General features: G+C 45.9%; 1 protein-coding gene across 7 annotated transcripts in view; it reads right to left on the bottom strand.

Annotated features, from left to right (window-relative positions):
• CSMD2 (CUB and Sushi multiple domains 2) overlaps nucleotides 1-27098 on the bottom strand; it is a 620269-nt gene that overhangs the window by 296064 nt on the left and 297107 nt on the right. For 6 of the 7 annotated variants that reach the window (XR_012512370.1, XR_012512369.1, XR_012512368.1 and 3 more), the window contains exons 6-9: nucleotides 23213-23325; nucleotides 9095-9172; nucleotides 3863-3950; nucleotides 3117-3241 (exon numbers count right to left, since the gene is read on the bottom strand). Coding sequence is in view for 3 of the 7 variants with exons in the window: in XM_074380476.1 (XP_074236577.1) it covers nucleotides 3117-3241; nucleotides 3863-3950; nucleotides 9095-9172; nucleotides 23213-23325 (404 nt within the window). In the remaining 4 variants the exon portion in view is untranslated. The remainder of the gene's footprint in view (nucleotides 1-3116; nucleotides 3242-3862; nucleotides 3951-9094; nucleotides 9173-23212; nucleotides 23326-27098) is intronic. The other variant, XR_012512371.1, reaches the window with a different exon arrangement.

Consider the following 27098-nt stretch of genomic DNA (forward strand, 5'->3'; position numbering starts at 1 on the left):
AACCTCCTTTGTATGATGAAAATTTTCTAGGAGTCAAATTAGAAGCTTATTTCTTCAGATGGGAGGAAGAGAAAAGAAAGGCCTGTGAATACCTAATTTCATATCTCAAAATGAGGGCACAGTCCCATATTGTTCATTCGTTTCAATCACTGATTCATTCAGGTGGTCCTCAAACATTAGTTGAGAACCTATTATTTGCCAGGGTCCGTGTTTTAGTAGAATTAGTTGTGTGGGAAAATGAGCATTTCAAATCAAATCATATTTTAACTGCATTAAATTTAAAAAAATACCATTATTATGGTAAAATTCTTTTTAGAATGTGATCTTTTGGTAACCTGCTTGTTAGTGGACCTTCTTGGAATGGAAAGAGTTTTGTTCATTTTTATTCTGAAAGTGGGGTGAAGTTCACCTAAACTCTCCTAAAAATCACAGAATAGTAATTGCAATTCATCGAAAACAAAATGTTTTAAAAGAAAAACCTTAAAAATTGCCAAAATAAAGAGAACCTTAACTCTAATATCTATCTCAGCCCTAGGCCTCTAGGGAAGCCCAGGACAGATCATCTAGAATCAAACCCAGGAGACGTAGCAGTCTCTCTTTCTCCTTCACAATGGCCTGTGGAAGAGAAAAAAAAAAAAAAAAAAAAAAAGAGAGAGAGAGAGAAAGAAAGCAGGAATGTTAACCTGTATTGAGAATGTTAGGGCTGGCCACTTTCTAGACAATGACTAGTTTAAATTTCATAATCGGTAGGTGGGGGATATTTTGTTTTCCATGTTCACAAATGAGGGCCCTGTGGCTAAAAAAGATGAAGGAACCTGCCCAGGGCCAGCAAGCTAAAAGTTGTCAGAGTTGTGATCTAGATCAAAGTCCATGTGACTCCCAAACTGTATGATTGCAATAGGATTGGACAAGACAGCTTCTAAAAGAGTCTGCAGCAACTAGAGGCTGAGGTTTGCTCCAGGGCTTGAGAAAGCTTACTTGGACAGCGCCCACCTCGTTAAGCTGAACACGTGTGCACATAAGCCTCACAGACGTACTGGCATCACTTCTAAAAAAGGACTGCCTTGTCTAGTCCTCAAAGCAACCCCGAAGTAATGTTCTATTATCATCACTTTTTGACAGGAAAAAAGAGATTCAGAGAGGTGAAGAAACTGGCCCAAGGGCCCCAGCTAAAAAGTGATGATGGTTGGATTTGTACCATGATTTCCTCTTGTTTTACAGTAGCAGATGATGGAATGAGATGGCCATGTGAAAGAGCTCAGCCCAGTGCTTAGTGACAATGCAGCAGAGAATTCAGACTTCAGTGGGTCCAAATCACTGGAGAAAAGGATGAACATACTTTTCAGCAACAAACTTCCTTCAGGCCAAAACACCAGCCATACGCCACCCTTGGCATGTTCACATAAACAACCATCATTACTGAGAGAACAAACTTCCTCTAGTGAAAAGGTCTTGAGGAGAGACTAGATCCCACCACTGCCTGAAGGCACTGTCATCTTGGCTTCTCAAAAGGAATTCTGAAATGACAGATGGGCAAGGGTCCCTTGGTCCTCAGACTGGATAATTCTATGCCTCTCTGTACAGCTGGTGTCTGGGCTCCCTGGCATTGGAGTGGTATGCTATCCAATGAATCATTCATTCCATCATCCATTCAACACCTGTTATTGAGTACCTACTATGTACCATGCCCCGTTTTAGGCAGTGAGTGAACAAAACAGAAGTCCTTGCCCTATAGAGCTCATATTCTACTGGCATGAGGATATATATATATATATATTTATTTATTTATTCTTCTAGCACTTTTCAATTCATGAAGTGCTTACACAGTCACAATTCCATTCAATCTCCATATTAAACATAAGAAGGGTAGGGTACATACTATTAGCAACATTTAGAAGTAAGAAAGGCTTAGGGAAAATGGGTGATTTGCCCAGTTGCTGAGAGTTATGACAAGAATTTTTTGTTGTTGTTTGATTTTTTTTTTTTAAAAAAACATAGTAGCTATGTAGAAGCCTTGAGATAATATAGCCAAAATCAGTGAAAATGCAAAGAACATTATAAACCGTGGATCATGGTCACTTCAAAGTTGAAAGAGGATGTAAGGCTTATTTGAAAGATGTAATAATGACACTCTTGTAGATTACTTATAGACTCACTTAAAAAACAGGGTGTGGGTTTCAGCTCCAACTCTGTCCCTTTCTCAGTATAATAATGAGATATTATTTTTCCTGGATCCTCTTTCTCTGCATAAATTTCATCTTGATACATATGCCAAAGAGAGGCAGAAATGTCTTTCTTAGATCTGAAGGATCCAGAATGTAACTTTGTAATAAGAGAAGGTATGTTAATATCTCCTCTTCTAAAGGGGCACTCAAAAGAATACCTGTTGGCTTTTAGAGACCACATAATAGCCTAGTGCACAGGGGCTCTCTCTGCTGGTTCCCTAGGGGATGACGTCAGAGGCTTCTCTACCACAGAAGCAGCGGCAGTCCTGCCCCAAAGCAGGAATACACTTGCCTTTGTTATTGTAGGATTATTTGGGGGTGGGGTAGGGGCTAGGCCAGCCCAGGCTTAGCTCATGTGAACCTGGGGGTGTGGTGGCAGGGTCCTGGAGAACAAAACACCCGGGTTGGGGGTTAGAAACACATCATTACTGCATAGGTAAAAACATCCTTGCAGAAGTGACAAGTCTGTTTGTTGCAACACGGGGAAAGAAACAAGGGCATGGGATAGAGGGTTCAAGATGTCTATGTGTTATAACAGACAGATTAAAGGTGACAGTATAAAAGGTGACTTCCTTTCCCTTCTAGGTGTGGCTCAGTATCTATTCAATGAGATAGCAAGCTGTTTCACATGTGCCTCCTCCATTAGACTGTAAGGTGTGTGCAGGGCAAGCACCACAATGCTTATCTTCCCCATCTCTGTATCTCCTTATCCTAGCACAGGCCTTGATACTGAGAAAGGGCTAGATAATCATACTTATTGGTAAGTAAATGCAGGGAGGGAGGGAAGCCAGTCTGCCTGAGAGTCTGAGCCTCAGGTGCTAGGAGCTGGGCTTCATCCTCCAAGCCCAGCCCAACTCTCTGGCCAGCCTCCCTTCCCCAGGGCACCCTTACCTCGGCAGACCGGCCTGTGGTCGCTCCAGGCCGCAAACATGTCGCTCACTTTCATACAGGTGATCCGCTTGGATCCTTGCAGGTCATAGCCCTCATTGCAGGTGAACTGGACACTGGATCCTAACCTGGGAGACAAGTTGTGTCTGTGAGCTCAATCCCTGGGCCTCCCAAGGCCCGCCCCGAGCCCTTCCTTGTTCCACAAAGAAGCCCCACATGTCATTTTTCTTTCTTGCCTTTAATCTCTGCTTCACTATTTTATCACTAAAAATCTCCATTGGAAGGAACATCTGCTTTTCATCTTCTTTTTTTGTTCCTTTTAATCGTTTCAGGATTGAGTTAAAAGGTGACTTTGAGAGCAAAACAGCGATCCTCTGAGATAAGTTAGGGCTGCTAAGAGTGGGTAGATGATACCCATAAACTTTAAGGAAAATGGTCTCCTAGATTATCGCAGGCGTGAATTGCCTGCTGGCATGTCATTACTGAGATGGCAGCCCTTTGTACCCTGGGTACACAGGTTTTCTGGATAACATTGTCAGTCTACAGTTTCTCCCACTAAAGCATGGGCACTGTGCCAAGGACTGAACCAGGAGAGAATGTCAAAGCCACAGCTCCTCTCCAGAAAGTGTCTGTTTCTATATCCATGCCATCCTCTCCATTTCTGTCTGCAGAAAGGCCAGCCCCTGTCTCCCTCCCAGCCAGGCCACCCCACCCTTCTTACGATCAGAAAATTCCCAAATAGGTCTTACCTGAAATCCGAGCCTAGTCTTTTGCCCCTTTCAGGTATGCCAGGGTCTGGACACATATTATGTCCTTGGGACACACCAACCTGAGTTACTACAAGGCAAAAAACAAAAAAACAGCACACACAGAGATGGACAGTCACAGGGAGGCACCAGCTGGGGCAGTGTCTCAGGGTGGGAGGTGGAGGCAGAGATAGAATGAGGCCATGCTTTGTTGGAGCTATGTGGAGCGGCCCGAGTCTACTGGCCTGGGGTTTCTTGAATGTGCAAGATAGGAAGCTTCTTTTGACAAATTCCTTTGTGAGCAAAGTCATCACGAGTGTGTGGGCTCAGAGACAGGCTCTCCACGCCAACCACCACCTGCTTCCCTCGTCCCACACCAGTAGCCAGAGGTGGACCATCCACAGCCCCTGGTGACCTCCCCCCATGCCTCTGCTTCAGATCTGGGGTGGAGACTCTAGATGAAATGAGCCCCCCAACTCAGCCCCAGATGGAGAAATGACTCAAAGAAAGTTAAAAAAAGGTGAGTGCATGATCAGAGACGGTAAAGAATGTAAGAGAAAGCTGCAGTCAAAGTTCAAAGCTGGGACTTTAGCTCCAACACAGACATTCTTCTGAGAAGCCTCTTCCCATCAGATACTTCTCAAGCCACAGTAAGCAGTCACCAGAGCATCCCTAACCCAGTGCCACCCGTCAAGGGCACCAAGCAGAGATGGTACCTGTGATGGTTCTGGCAGGGGGTACAACATTCTGACACTTGCCAGTGCCAGAGTCCTATTTACAAAAACCATATACACAGTTGTCTTGACTAGAGGAGAAGCTTGGTCAGGGGGCAGCAGATACATACATGGTGGGGAGGGTGGGCAAACCTCTGGCCCCTGCCCATTCCTTTCCGTCGGGATGCTGGTAATGAGGCGGCTGGATTCCTGGCTTTGAGGATGGCCAGGAGCTGGGGCCAGGCACACAGTCTGGTCAGAGGAGTTCCACTCAAAGCCTCACCAATCCCACGATCCCAACAGCATCCCCTAGACTGGGGTTACAGGGCATCTGGACAGCATTCAGCATTCTCTGACTTTGCAAATGTCCCTCCCATCCCATTCAATGTCCCATTAGGTGAACAAAGCACTCCATTACTCACTCACCCACTCGCTCACATAGGTACACAACAAGCATTCATTGAGCACCTACTGTGTACAAGGCTTAATTTGGATACCATGAGAAATGCCAAAAGTAGTCAGGTAAGACCACTCTCCTCAAGGAGTTTCCAGTTGAGTGAGGACATGAACCACAGAAGCAGACTGTGGGACGACAGTGGGGAAAGATGAAGGATACACCCATGTGTGAGGCTGCCTGGAAGAGGTGGTATTGAACATGGGCCTTCTGATCTAACAGGATTTAGACACATGGCAACAGAGATGACTAAGATAGACAGGCACAAGGAGTGAGATCAAAACATGGAAAGAGAATGAGTGTTATGCAGGGTGACCACAGTAGGAGGGAGGGCGAAGAGAGACAAGGAAGAGTGGATGGTGAGATTTCAGAGATCAGACTTCTATGGGGTTTGGGTCTGATCGTGAGCATGATGGGGAGCCTCTAGAGAGTTCTGATGGGGAGAAGGCATGGTGAGACCTGCTGGCTCAAGGGTGGACCAGTTACCTCGAGATGATTTAGGAAGTTTTGTGATCATTCAGGCTGAGGACAACAAGAGCCTGGCAGTGAGGCTAGACATGAGACAGCAGGTATGGATGTGCCAAAGAAAGAATCCCTGGGACTCATAGGGAACCTAGGGCATGAGAAGAGGGAGCAGGGCATTTCCAGGGTCTGGGTACCTGTGAGGATGCAGGGGGTCTCATAAAAGTAGGGAAGGTGGGGAGCTCGTTTTGGACTCACTGAGGGAGTGAGTTAGAGGCCTGGAGTAGATCATGTTTAAACCTCCAGGTAGCCCAGGCTATGGCTGGCCACAGAACCTGAGGATTTGGACAGACTGCATGCGCAAGCCAGACATAGGTATCCTCTTGGCTGTGTGCAGTGAGCACAGGCCTTTTGTGTAGCTTCCCTTTCTGCATTCTACACTGCATGTTCAAGCCAGTTACCCCTACCCCTAATTGTCCCTCACCCAAATCCCCTTTCTTGCCAAACCTCTACCTCCAACACTTTTACATCCTGAGTTATTCCCACCAGTCCAGACACCTCAGGCTGGGAAAGTAAGATGGAAGTGCCATTCCCAAAGTGGAGCAAGATCCTGCTTCCTGGAAGCCTCAGTATTTTGCAAGTAATGGAAGGAAGACAACTAGGGCATCCTCTAAGGCACCCAGAGGGTGGGAAGGAGGAGGAAGCCTGAGCTGTGCTCCTGTAAGCTGCCTTATCTGCTGGTAAGCCGGGTCCCCCGACAGCCTTACAGTGATCCATCCCTACTGCAGACTTCCCAGCTAAGCACCCACCTTCTTTGCATTCTGTCTAGTCAACCCTGAGGCCCACGAGTCACACCCATCTGAAAGTCTCTGCTGACCACTGCATGGGAACCACACAGTCCCCTTGCAGCATGTGAAGAACATATAGTGGTTCTCTGCCCCCTTTTCTCGCCCTCTCATTCAATATTGACGTAACCCAGGAAGCAGAAAGAACAGTTTGTCCCATTAGGATAGGGCTGGACCCAAGAGAGAGACCATGGCAAAGCCCACCCACCAAGTCACAAGCCCCTGACAGAGCAGACCCTATCACCTCCTTTTTCCTCAGCCAGCCCCAAATGAACTCCAGGAACCAACCAGAAAGTCACAAGCCCAACAGTGACGCAGCTCACACCCAGCCAGTGACCCCTTCCAGGGCAGACTGAGCAGGGGACAGCAGTCCCGCGAGGATCTTTCCCCAGGAAACAAAGAAACTTAAATCTCAGCGATCAGTTTACTGTCTGAATTATGTAGGCAAGAGGTGTTTCTCCCCCTCCTTTTTTTTTTTTTTAATTCCAGTCTTCTCTGCCCACTCAAAACCAGCTGCTTGTGTTTATAGCATTGATGTCCTGTTGGCTACTGAGGGGCAGGAATGGAGAGTAACCCTGACTCTGCCTCTTGGAGGGCCACGATGGTGAGGGAGAAGCAGCGACAGGTGCTCAGGAAGGCAATGCCTTCTACCCAATGCAGGGAGTCATGGGGGGATGGATGGTCAGAACCGATGGCAAGGGTAAAGGCAGAGAGCCGGGTCCACTCTCCCTGTGAACTTTAGGACGGCTATCCACAGGGAATTTGGGAAGAACACAGAGGGCCAGCCACCTGCAGACTTGTGGCTACCTGGGTCTGAGGCAGCAGGATTCACACACCCATTCTTTCTGAGAACTCTTAGAATGGAGGCTAATAGCTTCTTGATAGAGATATGTATATTTTTCAAAGAGCATTTGCACTCTTTCATTAGAACAGGGTTTGTCTTTACCTTGCCAAGGGAGTTTTTGGCATCTTCATTAGTTTGCTTAATGAAAACCCTGAATTCTGTCTCCAGAAAAATGCACCCCCAGCATCACATGCACTTTTTGGGCTAGTCTGTGGGTCCCCTGAAGTCCTAGGTCAAGGAGACCCATCTTAGATCTGGCAGCACTCTTGGGAGGAAAGCAGGGTAGGGTTTTGCATCCCCATCCTACAGATGTGAAAACTGAGACATTGGTGTCTGGGCTAACACGTTACCAGAGGACACAATTGGGATAAACATTGGATCTCCCAAATCAGAGCCATTTCCTTAAGTTTGCCTGTGGCTCCAGGGCAAACTCTGAAATTAAAATGTGCCTGCTTTAGTTCATTGGGTCTCCTGTGGCTACAGAAAGAAAAAGCCTGTGGGGGTCAGGGCCAGGGCTTGAGCCCTCTGCAGATTCCTGGTCTGACCCTGGGCTCGCCTAGCACTCTGTCTTTTTCCCTAAACCCCTAGTCAAGCATAGAATAAGGGTCTTCCGGTGACCTCTACCATCCAGTCCCTCATGGTGGGTGACTGGAGATGTCGGTTCCTAGCTGCACCCAACAGCCCATGGCAACTGTCTCTACTCAGATGACTTGAAAGACCACAGACAATCCCCAACCCAGGCTCAGTTCAGTCAGAGCCTGAGATCAAAGTGCCTCTTCCCCTGATGTTCTCCCAGCCACACACATTGGTACAGAGCTCAGAAACCACCGGCGCCACTTGGGGTCCCTCTCTTCTAAGTAAGTACTTGTATCATCTCCAGGAAAGTGAGCACATGGAGGTGAGATGGAAGGAGAGGAACGGGGAGGGTGGGAGGAGCAAGTCAGGCACAGGAAGAGGAGAAGGGGAGCAGAAGGATGGTGCAGAAAGTGGCGAGAGGAGAAAAAGTGGAGGGAGAGAGGGCCAGAGATGCAGGAGAAGGGCAAAGGGAGGGAAGGAGCAGGAAAACCAGAAGGTCAATCATTTGGAGGACCAAGGAAGGCTCCCTACTACTTAGCCCAGAGGGAAAGTGGAAGGTTTCTGGAACCTCCCCTGCTTTCAAGCTCAGTTTTGTGGGGGTGCCCAGAACCTTCCCCAGCCCTTTCTGGGCTTTAGCTCAAAGGTCTCTTAGCACAACCCTGATCAGATGTTTCTGGAACCCACATTGCAGACCATTCCCCAGCACTGGACCCCTGTTAACCTTCCAAACACTGGTAGCAGGAACATGTTCTCAGAGATGTCATTCTCCCCATGCCCAAGAAGCCAAGAAGACAGCCCCCAGTGCTTTCCCATTGGCCAGAGGCAGGACTGTCCCCTTCCCTGCCATGACTTCCCCAGTCCTCTCTTTGCCCAGCCAGGTCCAGGGGCTTTTTGCTAGGCATTCTCCTGCCTCCCCTTCTCAATCCACCCTTGGGAGCTAGAACTGGGGCCCTGCAGCCCCCAAGATCCCAGCCCAAGGTTATTGACTCCTAAAAGAGGAGACAGAAGGAGGACTGTCTTAGCAGGTGGAAGTGATTCAAAAGGAAAAATAAAGAGAGAAATGTAGCAGTAATGACTCCCTGGACTGCAGTTCGAATGGGAAGTGAGGGAGAAAGAGGAAAAAGGAGGAAAATGGGAAGAGGAGGAGGAGAAAGCAAAGGACAGGCCCCAGGGCTGCTCTCTGGCCACCGGGTCACTGTGTCCAAGTGCAGAGCCCAGGATGGAGGAAGCAGGGTTGAAGGGAAGTCATTCTAGCATCATCTGGCTTCCCCACGGTTTAGTGCCTGTGCGTCTGACCTCGAGCAAAAGGCCCGGCAGGCGGGCTGGCGGGCGGACACTTACACACAGATGTCTTCTGGTTGTTATCCTTGCTGGGCATCAGCTTCACGCCACGAGACTTCAACTCAATTTGCTTCTTGACTAGAGAGGGAGGTAGGAGAAAAAACAATTTGAGTTGTTGCCTATGACTAGGGATAAGGGTCCCTCTAGAAGGATCCCCTCTTTTGGAACATTCCATGGTAGGTCAAAGCCAGGAACTTCTCTGGGCTGGGACATTCCAAGGGTAGTGGTCAAGTGCAATAGGACCTCAGACATGAAGGAAAAGTTACTATCAAGGCTGGGGGAGGCAAAAAATGTGGTCTCCCACTGGGTGGGCTTTGAGGTACTCTGGGACTCCCCCAGTGGCCTCTCACAGATGACTGAGATTTCACTAGAGCTACTGAGTTCAACCTGCTCCTTGGCAAACTTTTCATAAGCATTGATGTGTGCAGCCTTGCAGCCCACCTCTGCTCCTCCACAGCTTCTTCTCTACCTCAATTCTGAGTCAGCTCTGACGGGGCAGTCGATCAGATTATAGGCCCAAATTGTCGCTGCTCCTTGTATTCTCACCCTTTGCAATGTGATTTGTATGTTCCCCCATTATGGAGATGACATACATTCCCCAGAGCCTTGACTTTGGGTTTGGCCTTGTGACTTGCTTTGGCCATGGGAAATTTGGAGGCCTGGATGTGTTCAAAGGCTTAAGAGCACCTGCCAGATTAGGCTTGACTTCTTACATCTCTGCCATCATTGTGAGACAACATAGTTGCTCCCAGGAGGATAAGAGACACATGGGGGCAGAGTGAATCATCTGAGCCAAGCCCAGCCTACATCAGCCAACCTCTTATGGGTGGGAAGCTGAGTCCCAGAGGTCACTGGGAGATGGTGCCTGACTCAGGTGGGTGCCTGATGGATCAAATTTGGCTTTGACCGTGTCACTAAGACCAGCCTTGTCCGTAGTTCATCAGAACTTTATCAAATAGCATACAAAAGGTGCCAGAGCCAGAACTTCGTAATTCCAATGGCCATTCCTCTGTACCCAACAGCCTCTTTTGGTCTGACCACCTCTGGTTACCCAAGGCATTCTCTTGGCCTCCAAGGACTTCACCCTGTCTCTGGTTATGTGTCTTGGAGCAGGTGTCCAATCCCAGATCCCCTCTGTGCCATCTTCCAGCTGACCCAGGCTGCTGACTTAGCTCTGCTCAGATCGACACCCAGCAGTGGTGACAACAACTGTAACCAGGCACTTCCTATGTGCCAGGTCCAGGGTGCTTTACAAGTTCTTTACTTAAATCAACATCCTTGACTCCTCTTTCTCAGACCCACACACAGTCCATCAGCAAATCCTTCCAAATATATCCCAAAGGCCACCACTTTTCACAACTCTCACTGTCTATCATGCTGATCCAAGTCTGCAATACCTTTTCCCTCATGACTATGTCCTCCCATTTCCTACCCTTGTCCCTGTATAGTCTGTTTTTAGCACAAAAAACAGAGAGAATCTATTAAAATGCAAGCCAAACCATATTACATCTCTGCTCAAAACTCATCAGTGGCAACTCATCTCTCCTAGAGTAAAAGTTCTTAAGATGGCCTGCAAGACCAATCTGTTCTCCCCTGACCTCTCTGACCCTGTATTTGGCCTCGATCACTCTTCTCCAGCCTCATGGGCCTCCCTGATATGCCTCCAATATGCCAGGCATGCTTCTGCCTCAGCCTGCCAACTCCCCAGAAGGCTTTCCCCCAGGTATCTCTGCAACTCACGACCTTATCCCCTTCTGTGTTTGTGCAAATGCCACCTCTTCACTGAGACCTTCCCTGACCACTCCATTAGAATGACACCTGCAACCCCAGCTCTCCCTGCCTCCTTCCCTACTTTATCTTCCCAACTTTCTAACATACTATATCATTTATGCAGTTATTTTTGTCACCCTGCATTAAAATGTAAGCTTTACGAAGGCAAGGATTTGTATTCATGGGTATATCCTTAATGCCTAGAAGTATTTCATTTGGTCCTTATACTTTCAACAATCTTGACCAGTAGTTATCATACCTACTCGATAGATAATCAAATCAGGGTTCAAAGTGGTTTAGGTGGTTTAGGTGACTTGCTGTAAGTCAAACATCCAGGAAGCAGCTGTTTTCCACTCAGCCTCAGCCTCTTTTCTTGTGACCTGCACCCACAGTAATCCCAGGGAAACTGTCAACCTTCTCCAAGCTCAGGCTCTGAAGACTCAGGTATTGGCTCTGGACTTGAGATAACATGCCAATCCCCAAATCAAAGTTTACAGTAATCAGATTTGCAAGGAATGCTGTCTCCCAGTCCCCCGACTCTGGCTATATGAAAAAGTTCCCTGAGGGTTTGTTCCCTGGCAGGCAAGTGACTGTCTAATCTGAATGCCTGATGAAATTCAGTTATTACTATGGAGTCAAAGCCTCCCAACATGCATTCAAACCCATTTTATAAATGTACATTACTCTCCATGTGTATCCAGCAGGAAAATTTCCAATGAACACTAACGTGGACACATGATCAAACAGAGGGCATTAGCAAGGAAACATACATAATTCAAGTCTAGCTAATACAGTGCGGCAGGGGAATAGCAAGCCCTCTGATTCACCATCCCTGGGAGAACAGGAGCAGTCCCAGCACCGTGACAGCAATTTGAGCCTGATATCCCTGGTGCCCCAGCATCAGGGCAGCAGTGGGTGAGGGGTCTCTATGAGCTGGCGCAGCCCATTCATGGTCAGATCTGTGGGGATGGCTCAGGGCACAAGGCCAAGTGGGAGTTGGTAAAAGAGTCTTCACAGTCTCCTTGTCTCTGGCTCTAGTGTTGCTAAAAGAAGGGGAATGAGGAAGGGGACCAGAGTACCACAGAGGCCATTCCCAGGGGCAAAGCTGCTTGGATTTTCCTTGTAGGTGCTGATGGGAGATTGTGAGATATGCCTGGCCCTGAGCGGAGGTGATGCTAAGAGGGAGCCTCCCCTTCCTCTCTTCTCACGGTTGCATTGAGGAAAAGTCTGCTCCTTGCCTCTTTCAAGAGCCCAGAAGGAATTCTTCTGATTTCTCTGTCCACCCTCTCCACTCACTCCTCCCCAAGGAAAGACTGCCTAACCTAATGGATCTGTGCTTAATATTCACTGGGCTGCTTCTAGTAGTAGATGATGTCATCATGTATCCTAAGCTGGGACTAACTTCTGTTCTTCCTCTTTTACTTCCTGCTACTTAGCATAGGATGGAGTCCGTCAAGGTGATGAGAAACAAGTGAGAAGGAACCTGAAAAGCTGCAGGGAGCTCCATAATGTACATATGAACTTGGTGACCGTTTACTGCTTTGAGCTGGGTCTCAGTGGTTGCATCACCAGTGTTGCCTGTGGTCACTGCATGGTCATTGGATGCACGTTAGAATCCACAGATAGAGTCTTTGTCCTCACCACATTAGCCCAGCAAAATACAAAGGTCGCAGCTCTTTGGTCAAGGTTTCCGCATACCAACAACATAAACTCTACAAGATGTATATTCAGATCCAGCTGGTCGGAGCCCAGACTCTGGGGTGGTGGAACCTACAGTTGGCACACACCATATGTGACCATATGGGAGCTGATTGACAGGTCACATCAGTTCATTCACTGAAGGGTAAGTTTTAGGCAAGGCCTGCATCACCAGAAATATTAGCATTAAGATATCACCTCCAGATGCTGAGGTCTCAGTTTTTGAGCAACCCCAGGGAAACAGTCACACCCTGAATTATATACAGTAATCTTGTTTTTTTTAATAGTCTGCTCAGGTTAGTGGGGTGATGAGTGATCATGGAATGTGAAGCACCATGGAGAATCAGCCATGAAATAAGCTCACTGAAGAGCTAACTCAACAGACTGGGACAGGCCAGGTTGCAAAGGGCCAGAGAACAAGGGCAGGTCTCCAGAACTCCAGAGTATACTACTGGCAGACCCAGTCAGAAAAAAAGGTCAAAACAAGAAAATGGACAAAATAGAACCTAGAGAATTTCTGGGATATACTCGTTCATGTTGCTTGTACATGGATTTTTTTTCATGGATCACCCACTAGCCTTGTCTCAATGCGATTACCCTGAACCACTTGTCTGTAAAAAGAAGATTCTGTAACTATCAATGCAGTAGAGGTAAAATGGAGCCTGGGACTGACTCCATGGTCTGGCTACAATTGAATGCACACTCCCTGATGGTATGCTTAATATTCACTGGGCTGCTTCTCGTACTGTGTACTTACCCGTGCATACATGCACATTTCTGCCTATAACAAGCACACTCACAAGTACATATTCATGCACGTGTAAACACATGGATCCAAATATTACAGACAAAAGACAAGTCCTACACCTCATACACATATAGCTGTACACGTTTTTCACTGTATGTGAACAAGGTCAGGACTCCCAAGGGAAGAGTGCTGGCTGTAACTGGCTGATGGAAATCTTACTAGGTACATTCATCTCCTCCGAATGATAATGACTACAGGAGACTGCCGGGATGCTCCATTCATCCTTTATATTTTGGTTAATTACAAGACATTTCCCCGCTGTTGTAAAGGTTAGCGGGACACATGGTACACATTTAGCTAGAAGAATCTGGCAATACAAATGCCTCTCTAGTCTGCAGCATGAGTTATTGGACTGAGCTAGCAGGAGACAAGGACCTGTTAGGGGAGGAGAGAGCAAAGGGAGGCCTGACCTGTCTCTAAGCCTGTGGGAGTCAAGAAGTGGAGGGAATCTGCATCTTCTTTTCTTCTCAATGGATTCAGACTTCACTCAACAAGGGTGAGACTCCCCGCTAACCTTGATCATTACCCTTGCCCTGCCATTTGGCAGTCTTGATAGTTGAACCATCTTTTTTCTTTCCCTCTACTACTCCTTCACCAAATCCAATTTGCTTAGTCTTAGACAATTTCTCCAATGTATATCCTTCTTTCAATGTTCTAAGACACTCCTAACTGTACTCATCCTCTTTTGCTAGGATTTTCTTTGCAGATTCATCCCCTCTAGCCCAGCATTTAAAAAGTTGCAGAGAGTGATCTTTCAAAAACTGAAATCTGACCTTGCCTTTTTCCTACTAGGAAAACTATTGGGTGTATATCCGGCATTCTCCCCCTCCCTTGTCGCTGAGGGCTACCTCATCATCTAGCCACATACCCGGCAGAAATGCTTTCATTACCCACAATTGTTTGCCAGATGGAGCCAGGATTTGGCACACTGGTTTCTTACCTCACCCAGAATTATCCCAAAGATGGAAAATTCAGTGCACATGCTTGAGGCCTAATGCTTCAAGGTATAGACCTTTTAGCAGGTGCTGAAGCCATTACTATGAAGCCAAAGGGAAGAACAGTGATTCCCAAACAGAGATAGTGAAGCCTCAAAGTAACAAAAGATGATGTGTCTGTTGCAGGTCAATTGACTTACAAGATAAATATTGGCACCAGATTTGATGAGGATGTTGCCAACACATAAATGAAGACGCTTGGGTGGCACCACCACTGCTACTGTACTGGCATGCTCCATCACCATGGAAGGCTTAGTGGAGATTAGCAAAGGTGTTAATCCAGTGGAAACCAGGAAAGGTGTGATGTTGTGTGTCAATACTGTAATTACCAAACTTAAGAAGAAGCCTAAACCTGTAACAGCTCCTGAAGAGATTTCTCAATTTACACAATGTCTGCAAATGGAGACAAAAAAAAGCAGCAACATCTTTTCTGATATGATCACAAAGGTTGTAAGGGTGTCATCACAGTAAAGGACAGAAAAACACTGATATGAAAGGCACAGAGATTGACCAAGGTTACATCTCCCCCTACTTGAATAACATATCACAAGTCCAGAAAGGAGAATTCTAGGATACTGGGGATTTCCGGTGAGCAGTCAATTGTACTCCCCTTAAAATTGTCAATGTATCCATTGTAAGTCTTTGGTCATAATTGCTGAAGATGCTCTCAGTACGAACATCTACAATAGGATAAAAGTTGGCATTTGGGCTACAATAGTCAAAGTTCCAGGCTTTGGTGACATAGAAAGATCAAACAGAGCTACTGCTATGATGGGATGGTGTTTGGAAAAGACAGCTTGACCCTAAAGCTTGAAGATGATCAGTTTCATGACTTAGAAAAAGTTGAAGCAGTCATTGTGACCAAAGATGATCCCATGTTCTTGAAAGGAAAAGGTGACAAGACTCAAACAGAAAAATATGCAAGAAATAATTGAGCAGTTAGTTATTACTATCTATGAAAAAGGAAAACTAGAAGAACATCTGGCAAAATTTTGGATGCAGTAGCTGTGCTGAAGATTGATGGGGAAAATTATGTGGAAGACAATGAAAAAAATAGAGTCAGATACATTGAATGCTACAGGAGTTACTGTTGAAAAAGATATCATTTGGGCACTTCGCCTTAGTACATTTCATCCTTTGATTCACTGCTCCAGCTAATGAAGAGTAAAAATTTAGTATAGAAATAATTAAAAGAACACTCAAAATTCTGGCAATGGCTATTGCTAAGAATTCAGGTGTTGAAGGATCACTCACCGACAGTTGAGAAAATTATGCAAAGCTCCCCAGAAGCTGATTATGCTCAGACATTTTTTGAATATGGTAGAAAAATAGCCACCAACTCAACTAAGGTTGTAAAAAGTGCTTTGTTGGATGCTGCTTCTGTGGCTTCTCAGTTAACCACAGAAAAACTGGGACCACTGGAATTCCTAAAGAAGAGAAGGATCTGGCATGATAGATAGAAAGCAGTGTTGGGAGTAGCATGTTCTAGTTCCCAGAATTAGTGCTTTGCCATTATTAATAAGCCATGTGGGGTTATTCACTAACTTTGGTGAATTCGGCTGGAGATGATGATTAGAGGAAAGAGAGATGTTTAAGGAATCATATAGACTGGTTATTGATTTTGGTAGCCTGTGCAGCCTAAGTGATGCTATTGTCTCTATCTGCAGCATTCTTCCTTCCCCTTCTCTGCCTGGTTACTTCTTATTCATAGGTAGCCAGGGCCTCATTCAAAGGTTATTGCCTCCTTATGGCTATCTGTTTATCTCTCCGGTAGAGGTCAATGCCCTCCTCAAGACTTCCTTCAGACCTCTGTTGAAACCCCACTGCACTGCAAAGTCAGGTACTGTTCTTCTAGCTGTTGTGCTGTGTGCTTGTGCGTCTACATTCTGTGATGACACTGAGCCAGGCACACAGAAGTTTCCCAACAACAGTTTGATGAATGACTGACTGAATGAATGACTAACCGTTTTAAGAATACGTGCTTTAAATCCATTTCCTGGCAAAAGGAGTGGGTTACACTTGAAACCTGGTGAGGTCATGGGTGCCATATTTTGTATTCATGCATCAATAACAGGCTCACTCTGTACTGAACTCAAAAGCTCAGCTTTGTGGACCCTAGGCTCCTAAGCCAAGTAGCAACAAGCCTGCAATTTTTGCAGAGACCACTGGAGGTGCAGAACCTGAAAATGAGGCTGAAAAGTCTGGCAGAGCAGCAGGCCAAGAAGAATAGGACAAAAGAGTCAGAGCATGGACCACAGGATGCCGGAAGCCCTTTCATTCTGGGCTGAGACTGAAGATAAGTCACCAGCAAGAACCCAACATGTTCAATGGAAAACAGAAGCTTTAGCTTGTTACTATAAAAAGCCTTAACCATCTCAGTAAATGTAAATGTTTTCAAATGAATACGTTTATTCTGTATACAATTGAAACTCAGTGCAGGACTTCTAGAAGGTGGAGGAGCCATTGGTTTTCACTGTGGAATATCTTCCATGTCTTAGTCAGTAGGGTTGACTTGGCAAGAGAGGCAGTGACAGGTATAGGAGAGACAGGCTGGGATTTGACTGAAGGAAGGAGCGAGATGATCATTAGGTCAGAGTGCTAGGCAAACAGCAGGTCTCTAAGGAAGAGCCAGAGGCACCAGCTCTTTCTCACTGTGTAAGGGTTTCACCGATTAACTAGCAAGTCAGAGTGACTGATGAGTATGAGGACTGAGGGTTCCATTTCCTCAGAAGCTACCAAGTGCCAGGTATTTCATAAATGCCAGGATCTTCTTTAATTTCCAATAGCCCTGTGAGGTTAATAAGAGCCCCTCTCTACCGATGAAGAGGGAAATAATGAGGGTGCTGCCCCCTTCCAGGGAAGTCCCTCACCAGTTATGATTAGCAGCCATTGGGAGCATTAAGGAAGGCTCTTCCTACCATCATTTCCATAGACTTGAAATATTCCTGGCCTGGAGGCAGACAGATTGATTACACAACCTCAATAGGTCTACCAGAACTCAAAAAAACCTTAAAGAACTTTTAAAGTCTTGTGGTTGCCAAACACTTTAGCTACGGGAACTTATCATTTTAACATACTCTTAGGTAAATACCACTACAAAAAATACTTCTAAGAGAAACTGCTCAGGTTGAAATAGGGGTGGAAACCTGAAGTCCAACCCACTCAGCCCCTATCATACCATGCTAGAGGACCTGTTAGTCTCCAAGGAATCCACTTTGAAAACGACTTTTTTGGCCCCATCCTCTCATGTTATACATGGGGAGGAGAATGGTGGCCTCAGCCTCTACTTTGGCTTGAGCTTTTCACATCATTATCTCTAGCCTAGACCTTTCTTCGAGGAGCTACCCAGACCCAGAGAATAGTCAACTCCCACTAGATAGTCTCCCAAGCCCTGACATCCCAACATTACCCAGAATCAACGTGTCCCAAGCAAAATTCATCCCCCATCTATCTCTGCCCCAGATCAACTTTGTTAATATCATTTTTAAAACCCATTTAAGCTAGATTCATCCCTGACTCCTTCATCTCCTTTACCCCCATCTCCTCCTACTCCTAACAAATCTAACTAGTCATAAGTCCAGAGTGGGGTTTACCAGAAATATCTGTTTGGTCTGTCTCTTCCTTTTCCTCTTCACTCCTGTTTCAACTCTGGCCCTTGTTACCAGTTCCCCAAGACGCTTAACCATTTTCTCAATTTGGATTCTAGGGCAAAGATCTTCCTAAAATGAAAATGTGATCATGTCTCCCCTTTTATGAACAACTTCTGATCATTTCTCATCTATGACTCATGGGATCAAGCCCAACTCTACTGAGGCTTTCACAACTTTACCACTACCATACTTTCCAGCCTCAGCACTTGCTGCCTCTCCTGCTTGCTTTTCTCTAGGCGGCAGACTTGCCTCTAGGTTGGCAAAGATTTCTGTAAAGGGCCTGGTAGTAAATATATTAGGCCTGTGGGCCACTTGTCTCAGTCATAAACTGCTCAGCTCTGTCCTGGTAGCGCTAAAGCAGCCATAGACCAGGTATAAATGAATGAGCATAGCTGTGTTTCAATAAACCTTTATGGACACTGAAATGTGAATTTCATGCCATTTTCATGTGTCATGAAATATTATTTTTTTTCAATTTCTTTTCTTCAACTGTTTAAAAATTTAAAACCGGCCAGGCACGGTGGCTTACATCTGTAATCCTAGCACTTTGGGAGGGCAAGGCAGGGGGATCACGAGGTCAAGAGATTGAGACCATCCTGGCCAACATGGTGAAACCCCGTCTCTACTAAAAATATAAAAAAATAGCCTGGCATGGTGGCATGTGCCTGTGGTCCCAGCTACTCGGGAGGCTGAGGCAGAAGAATTGCTTGAACCCAGGAGGCGGAGGTTGCAGCAAGCCGAGATTGTGCCACTGCACTCCAGCTTGGTGACAGAGCAAGACTCCGTCTCAAAAAAAAAAAAAAAAGAAAAAAAGAAAAAAAAAGAAATGAAAAAAATGTAAAACCTTATTCTTTGATGGAGGGCCGTACAAAGGCAGATGGAGGGCTGGATTTGGTCTGTGACCGCTGCTTTAGATGCATGGAAGTAGCTGTGGTTCACCAGACTTGGTAGTTTCATGCTTTCTTGCCTTCGCTTGACCTGGAACACATCCTCCCATCGTCTGTCTGGCATCTTTCTGAGACCCACACTTAAGTCACTGCCTCTTTTTGGCTTTCCTTAAATCCTTCTGGCAAGACTAATTGCCCTTTTATCTCTAGCCCTGGAACTCTTAATCAGGCCTCAATTACAGCTCTTATCATGGTGTACAGAAGTTATAGATTTATGTCTGTGCTTCTCTTTAACTTGTTCTTGAGAGCAGAGATTGGCCTAGTCATGTTCATCTTTTTTGCTGTCACATAGTAATATCACCCCCAAATGCTTGTTCAATTGAACACAGTTGCCTACCTCCTGATAACTGATCTGAGGCAGAGCCCAACTAGAACTCAGACCTTCTGATACCCTGTGGTATTAGTTAAAATTGTGTCTAGCCACAAACATCTTAAATTCTGATTCAACTGAGACAATAATAGAATGTGCCATGATGTAGGTTATCTTTTATTTTTATTTTTTGTTTACCTGGGGAAAAATATCTGTCAATACCATTAGAAGTTGGTAATCACTAGCTCTGAAGTGCCATAAATCACTTAAGGCTCTAGTGCTGCAAAGCTGACTGTGGGTGAAACCAATCCAATGCCAATGATTCTTCCCCTGCCCTTCCAGGTCCATTCTTCAAACCTCTCTGCCTTGTTCTGTGCCCAAGGAAGCTGACCTCTGTGGACTGCTAGAGAGCAAAGAGGCCTGGTGGTAATGCCAGCCAGCATCCCAGGGCACAGAGCAGGACAGAGCAGGGCCTCTGTTCCCCTGCTCCTGGCTTCCTGTTGGGTTGGCAGATGGGAAGCACAGCAGATGGGAGGGAGACAGGAGAGACAGGTCAAGCTACTGATCTCCTGATCCCCTCCTCCTGCACTGTGGATGGGAAATAGCTTTCCAGGTCTGTCAAGGGGCAGACCTCTCTTCCATGGCTCCAGCTATTGCCGTCTTTTTCCTTGTCCCTCTACACACCTAGTGGTGGTGTAGGCCACCTGCTGTTTAGTCCCTGGGGGCCTCACCATCTCTTGTGGGCTCCTTTAACCCCATAAGTAAGTCTGTACCTTGTGCCTTCACTAAACCCTCTACTGTTAAAGCCGTGTACTATTCCTTCTACCTCCCACTGGACCCCTGATGAAATCTATTTCTGCCGCTGTTTTGGGATGTCTTTGCAATATGAAAGCTTAGCTTGGTCTTTAGTGGCTCCAGAGTTTTTATTCCTTTAGAGTAGTAGTTGTCAAATGGAGGTGCTGTGCACACAGGGACATTAGGCAATGTGTAGAGGCTTTTTTGGTTATCATGACTGCATGTGGGAGGGGTTGCTATTGGCTGCTGGTCCCTGTGGCTCCCTCCTCCTGCACTGCATCTAGCATCTAATGAGCAGAGGCCAAGCGTGCTGCTAAACATCCTGCAACACACAGGATACTTCCTGAAAACAAAGAGTTATCAAGCCCACAGTGTCAACAGTGCTGAGGCTGAGAAACCTTGCTTTAGAGAGTCACCAGTGGAGTTACTAAACAATCATTGCATATCCTTGCACTATACAGCCACAGTTTGGAAATCACTAGAATCATTTCAAGAAGGAATCATTTATTAACAGAATCACAATAATTGAGCATGCCAGACCCAAATTAACACTGCTGGGCTTCAAATCCTGACTCCTACATACTATTAATAAGACCTGAGCCAGCTAGTTACCTTTCTATGACTCTCTTTCCACATCTGTAAAATGGGACTAATAATAGTATCTCCTTCACACAGTTGCTGTTCGGATTGAACAAAGTAATAAATGTCAAATGCCTGAAATCTAGCAAGTCCTCTTTATACACTGGGACACACTAACATGCGAAACTTTGTTCTGGGCTGTGCTAAGGATGATAGAGAGATCAGAGGACAGGGTCTGCTTTCGAGAAGTTTGCAACTAAAACAGGGCTTTTTAGATTGTGAGTTTCTCCCTGCTTCAGACTTGTAAAATTAATTTAGAGGCTGCAACTAGCATTTAAAAATAAAAATGACATTTTCAGAGTACACTGTACATAGTAAATACCACTTGGCCACATTTTCCTTTTAGTTCTACAGATGTGTGCTTATACTGGGTTGTGACTATTTTTTTTTTTTTACAGTGGGGTGAAATGAACAAAACAAAGTCTAAAAGCTACTGGTTAACAGGAAAGGAAAGACACCCAAAGCACCATATGAGGAGGCCCTGTAATTCTGCAAATACAGAGGCTTGTGAATGAATTAGAGCTTTACTACTCACAGGCTGTGTGATCGTGGGCTAGTTACACAACTTCTCTGAGCCCCAGCTTCTTCAGCTGGGGGGAAAAAACAGAAATAAAAACAAATGTATCACTGCTCTGTGGGGAGTACTGAGTGGGGCAATGCACATACAGGGCCTAGGCAGGGCCTGGTGTGCACGGGTGTGCAATCCACATGTGATCTGGAGACTGCCTGGCTTGGGTTCTTGTTGTCCATTGCTGATGTCAAACCTTAACCTTGGCTGGGTGTGGTGGCACACGCCTGTAATGTCAGCACTTTGGGAGGCCAAGGCAGGTGGATCACGAGGTCAAGAGATCAAGATCATCCTGGCCAACATGGTGAAACCCTGTCTCTACTAAAAATACAAAAAATTAGCCAGACGTGGTGGTGCGTGCCTGTATTCCCAGCTACTAGGGAGGCTGAGGCAGGAGAACTGCTTGAAACCAGAAAACGGAAGTTGCAGTGAGCTGGGATTGTGCCACTGCACTCCAGCCTGGTGATAGAGTGAGACTCTATCTTAAAAAAAAAAACAAAAACACTTTAACCTTAACCACTGACAAATGGGCCCTCAGTAATTTGAAATATTAGAAACACCCAGCACTTACTTAATCAGATAAAATTATAACATTCATCTCTGCTTTTGTCTTTTGAGAAACACAGCAGAAAGATACAGACAGCTGTTCCACTCACACAAAGACCCAACCTCAGTGGTGGAAAAATGTCTCCAAGAAAGCTCTCAGGGTAAGGCTTTGTTAACCTACTGAACCAAGCTTGTTTCTTGTTTACTTCCTAGATATTTCAAATTTGTATACCACCCAAGGCTAAGTAAATTTGGTTGTTCCTAAAAGGTTCCGATTTTGAAAGTACGTAACACTTCTTCCTCCAGGGCTGTATTTATCCCAGTTTCCAGCCAGAAAGCCCAGCCCCAGGGGCCCTGTGGAGGGGGCTCTACTCTGCCCTATGCTACCTTGAGGGTGGGCCAGCAGGCATTGGGCCTTGGAGCCCAGGGCTTCACATAGGTCCTTATACTTAATAGGTGCACGATATAAGTTTGCTGTCTATTTTTATTAAAACCAATAACAATTTGAGAGTGGTAATAGTTAAAGGTTTAATGAGCATGTTACAAGACCAACCCTTGGTGTTTATTTTTATAAATTTTGAGTACTTCGAATAAACTCAATGTCAAAAAGGAATGTGCTCGTCTGCTCCCCTCTATCAGCTGGATTTTTGGATCCCCTCCAGTTACAGACAGCTCCTTGCTTCTGGGTTAACCCACGCCTTTTTATAGGCAGTTCTTGGGTTAGGAAATTCATCATTACTGCAGCAGAAATCTGCTTAGCTGCGATCTCCTCCTGCCTTTCCTGGTCTGATCTGTTGGCACTAGACAGTTCTTCACAGATTTGAGCATCAAAGCTATCATGTTCCCTAAAGAGATTTTGCCTATGTGGGGAATATATTCATGTTCTAGATAAAACGAAAACGAGTAGAAATGTAGGCTGCAGAGGTTGGCTAAAGGCTGGTGGTTAAGAGGGTGGGCTCTGGACTTAAAAGGCAGGAGTTCAGATGGCCTTGGGAAATTGGCTTAGCATCTCTGAGCCTTAGCTTCCTTGTCTGTAAGATGAGGTGGTGACCGCATTTCCTTTGCAAGGGTAATGATGAGGATTAAATGAGACGGTGCTTGTCAAGTGCCTAGCACTTTGCCTGGGTCTTAGCAGGCACCTGGTATTAATTGTTAGGATTAGCCTGGCCTGTGAGGGCAGCTCCAGCTACATAATTTGGGAAATATCACTCCCTGGGGCAAAAGACAAGGGCAGATGCAGAGATGCAAATGTGTACACCTCTTGTCTGCATACAGAAACAAAGAAGGTGAGGATGCCTGAAGCCACGCTGGACCCCATATGGGGAGGCGAGTCCTCCCGGTGTCATCTCGGCTGCCCGCTGAGGAAGCCCGACAGCCCTGACACCTGCCTACCTTGGTACTGGGCGCTGAAACCGCGCTGCCGGTGGTTGCCATCCGATGTGAAGTGTAGCCGCAGCCAGTTCTTGCTGCTGATAACGGGGGCTGGGAGGCTGGCTCCGGTGAACCTGTGGGGACAGGAAGCAGATGGGGTCAGGGACCACAGCTGGGCAGTACAAGGGTATGAGCATTCAGGAGTTCCCCTACTTCCCTTGAATGCTAGGGCCTCAGCCTAGCCCTGGAGCAGGAAGGGAGGGTGGTGTTGCCCCAGCCCGCTCCAGTACCCTAGGCCTGAGCAGCTTGAGATGGCTCCTCCAGGGCCTCATTGCACTGCTGGGTTTCCCTCAGCTGCTGAGAGGAGGCAGCTGATCCTTCAGACCACAGCAGCTCCTGCTTAAATTCCCTAAGCCAGGCGTCCCCAAACTACGGCCCCGCAGGCCGCATGCGCCCCCCTGAGATCATTTATCCGGCCCCCCGCCGCACTTCAGGAAGGGGCACCTCTTTCATTGGTGGTCAGTGAGAGGAGCACAGTATGTGGCAGCCCTCCAACGGTCTGAGGGACAGTGAACTGGCCCCCTGTGTAAAACGTTTGGGGACGCCTGCCCTAAGCATTCCATCCTTTTTCCTTTTTCTAGTTCTTTGCCTTTTCTGCTTCGAATATATTCATCTGTAACCTTTTCTCCTGCCCATCTATGTCCCCCAAGATGACTTTGGGAAGCCCCTTAAGTATCACATCTGCGGTAAAGTGTGCCCTACTCTCCTTGGCTTTGAATCACAGATTTGGGTTCTTACCTAGGTCTCACCAGTGTGACCTTGGCCCTGCTACTTAACCTTTCTAAGAATGGGAGTAATACCAGCCCTAAGAGTTTGTGGAAATAAATAAGAAATCTTATGCACAAAGAATCGAGGTCAGTATCTGGCACATATTAGCTCAATAAATATAATTTTCCCTTGTCTTCCTCTGTGATGCCACAACATTTTGTTCAAATTATAATTCAGTTATAGGAGTGTGTGGTTTCCTTAAGATAACTCCTCAAAGTGGGCAATGTGGCCTAGTGGTGAAGAAACTTGAGCTCTGGAGCGATCAGCTGTGTGGTCTTATGAAAACTACAGAAACCCTCTGAGACTCAGTGAGCTTATCTATAAGATGGGGATAATAACCCCTCCCTCAAAAGGATTAAATGAAATAATACACAACAAAGATCTAAGCATAGTCCCTGGCCATAACAAGCTGTCAGTAATGGCAGCTGCTGTTCCATTCTTCATCTTGATTTCCAGGACCTAACACAATACTGGACACAAAGTAGGCATGTCAGCATTCCATCAGAAAACAGGTGGCACAGTCATATGAGAAAAAGTTGCAGGAGTTTGATGAATGACTCTTTTGCAAAGGTCCTTATATCCTTTCTCTATATTCTTTCACATAGGTCCTTATGCCCTATGTGAAATAGTCATTCATCAAACTCTTGGGACTCTAAAGGTGAGGGCCGACTATGGGGGAACCACCCGGGAGGGGCAGTATCCTGGGGCTGGCAATTGGGGGACTTGTTACCACTCCCAATCCTGGAGCAGAGAGAAAATAGTTATCTCTAAACAGGGAGCTGGATGCAAGAAGACACCATATAGAACCCAGATTTTCTATTTCACAATCTGGGGCTATAGCCAGTTTGTGAAAAGCAAGTCAAGGGGAGGCAAGAAATAAATATCCAGAAGTCACTCTCCTCCTTCTCTTCCTCCAAGCTCCTACTGATTCTCCTGTTGATCTAGCCCAACTGGAAGCCAGAGAGCAAGAAGGCATACTGACACAGCCCATTGTTAAGTTTCCTCAGGCATGGAGCAAGGAGAAGAAGGCAAGGGAGACGATCTGGAGGTGCACATGGAAGAGATCCAGCATAGTGGGTCTTCGTCTTCATAAATATGCATTAAACAAAAGAGCTAACCAAGGAGCTTCACGGACTGCAAAACTGAATTCTTACTATAATGAAAATGCTGACACACACCAAACTTCAAGAATATAACCCATATTGCTATGGTAAAAACTATTATAAAAACCAATTACTGTATTTCACCAGATCCCATTTAAAATAGTTTATTACAGATCGAGTCATTTAAGTTTCCTAAGAAGCCACAAACGTATTATGGGTCTTTTTTTTTTTTTTCTCTAGGCCAAATTCAATTCTATCTCAATAACAAAGCTTGGAGGCTATTTATATAAGGGAAGTAGAAGTAGGGAGAATTTACCTGAATAATTCAGGACCAAAAGCTCTTTATTGCAAAATGGAATGAGGGGAGGGTGCTGATGTCTCAAGAGCAGGATGAGATTAATGATCAAAATTGTAGCAGGAAGTCAGTGAGACTTCCCCGGCCTGTGAGATCAGGAGAAGCCCTAAGGGGTATCTTCTACCTCCCATTTCTCCCATACATTTACCCACTCCTAGAAATCCTGTTAATTGTTAATTTCCAAGGCTTAAACTCTCAGGGTCCTGTGTTGCCAATGTATCTTTACTCTGTTCTGCTCCTGCCTCCCTGGACGTAAGTGTTGGGCAGTTGAGTGTTTTTTCATCATCTATCAAAGAATCTGGGGGCTTACATGGCAGAGTGATCACATCAGACTCTGCCATTGAGATGATGTCATGCCTCACTCAAAACTCACCAGTGAAAGGAACCAACTACCAATGCATGCAACATGGATGACTCTTAAAAGCATGATTTTGGGCCATCAAAGAGGATATACTGAGAGTATATACTGAGTGACTCATTCATATGAAACTCTGCAGAAAAAGAGTTTAGTGAGAGGAAGCAGATTAGTGGTTGTCAGAGCTGGGAGTTAGAGATAAAGATTGGGGATTGCCTGGCTGGGAAAGAACACAAAGGAACGTTTGGGGGTGATGGAAATGTCTTACATCTCAAAATGAGATGTTGATTAGATGAGATATACCCATTGGTCAAAGCTCCAAGGAACTGTACATTTAAATTGGGTAATTTACAGCCAGTCACAGTGGCTCATGCTTGTATTCCCAGGGTTTTGGGAGGCCAAGCTGGGAGGATTGCTTGAGGCTAGCAGTTGGAGACCAGCTTGGGCAAGACAGTGAGAACCCATTTTATGTATGTTCCTATTTACTTATATTTTGGAAAGCATCTCCAAAATATAAATAAATAAGTAAATAAATTAAATGGTCATTTTATTTTATGTAAACTATATTATAATAGAGTTAGTGAAAAACAAATCAAAACAAAACAAATCTTCAATGGCTCTAATCCTCAGGAAAAAAGACCTTACAATGGCCTGCAAGGCCTTTTTTTGAGATGGAGTCTCTTTCTGTAGTCCAGGATGGAGTGCAGTGGCACGATCTCGGCTCACTGCAAACTCTGCCTCCTGGGTCCTGGTTCAAGCAATTCTCCTACCTCAGCCTCCCAAGTAGCTGGGATTATAGGCACGAGCCACCATGCCCAGCTAATTTTTGTATTTTTTAGTAGAGATGAGCTTTCACCGTGTTGGCCAGTCTGGTTTTGAACTCCTGACCTCGTGATCTGCCTACCTCAGCCTCCCAAAGTGCTGGGATTACAGGTGTGAGCCACTGCGCCCGGTCGCCTCTTCTTCTTTATTCTTTATGCTCCAGCCACAGAGGTATCCTCGCTGTTCAAAACTGGCCAAGCCTGCTCCTGCCTCAGGGTCTTGCAGTTGACATCCCCTCTGCCTGCTACACTGGCACTTCTCCCAGAACTCCAGCTGGCTCAGCTCCTTGCTTCCTTCAAGGCTTTGAACAAATGTCACCTTCTCAGTGAAGCCTTCCTGGTCTGACTCCTGCCTGCCTTTCACCCTGAGTGTGCTCACACACATAGGTGTACACACACACACACACACACACACACACGCACAGAGTTCTCCAGTCAAACAGAA

The sequence above is a fragment of the Saimiri boliviensis genome, chromosome 11 (genome assembly GCF_048565385.1).
Source record: "Saimiri boliviensis isolate mSaiBol1 chromosome 11, mSaiBol1.pri, whole genome shotgun sequence".
NCBI classification, from domain to species: Eukaryota; Metazoa; Chordata; class Mammalia; order Primates; family Cebidae; genus Saimiri; species Saimiri boliviensis.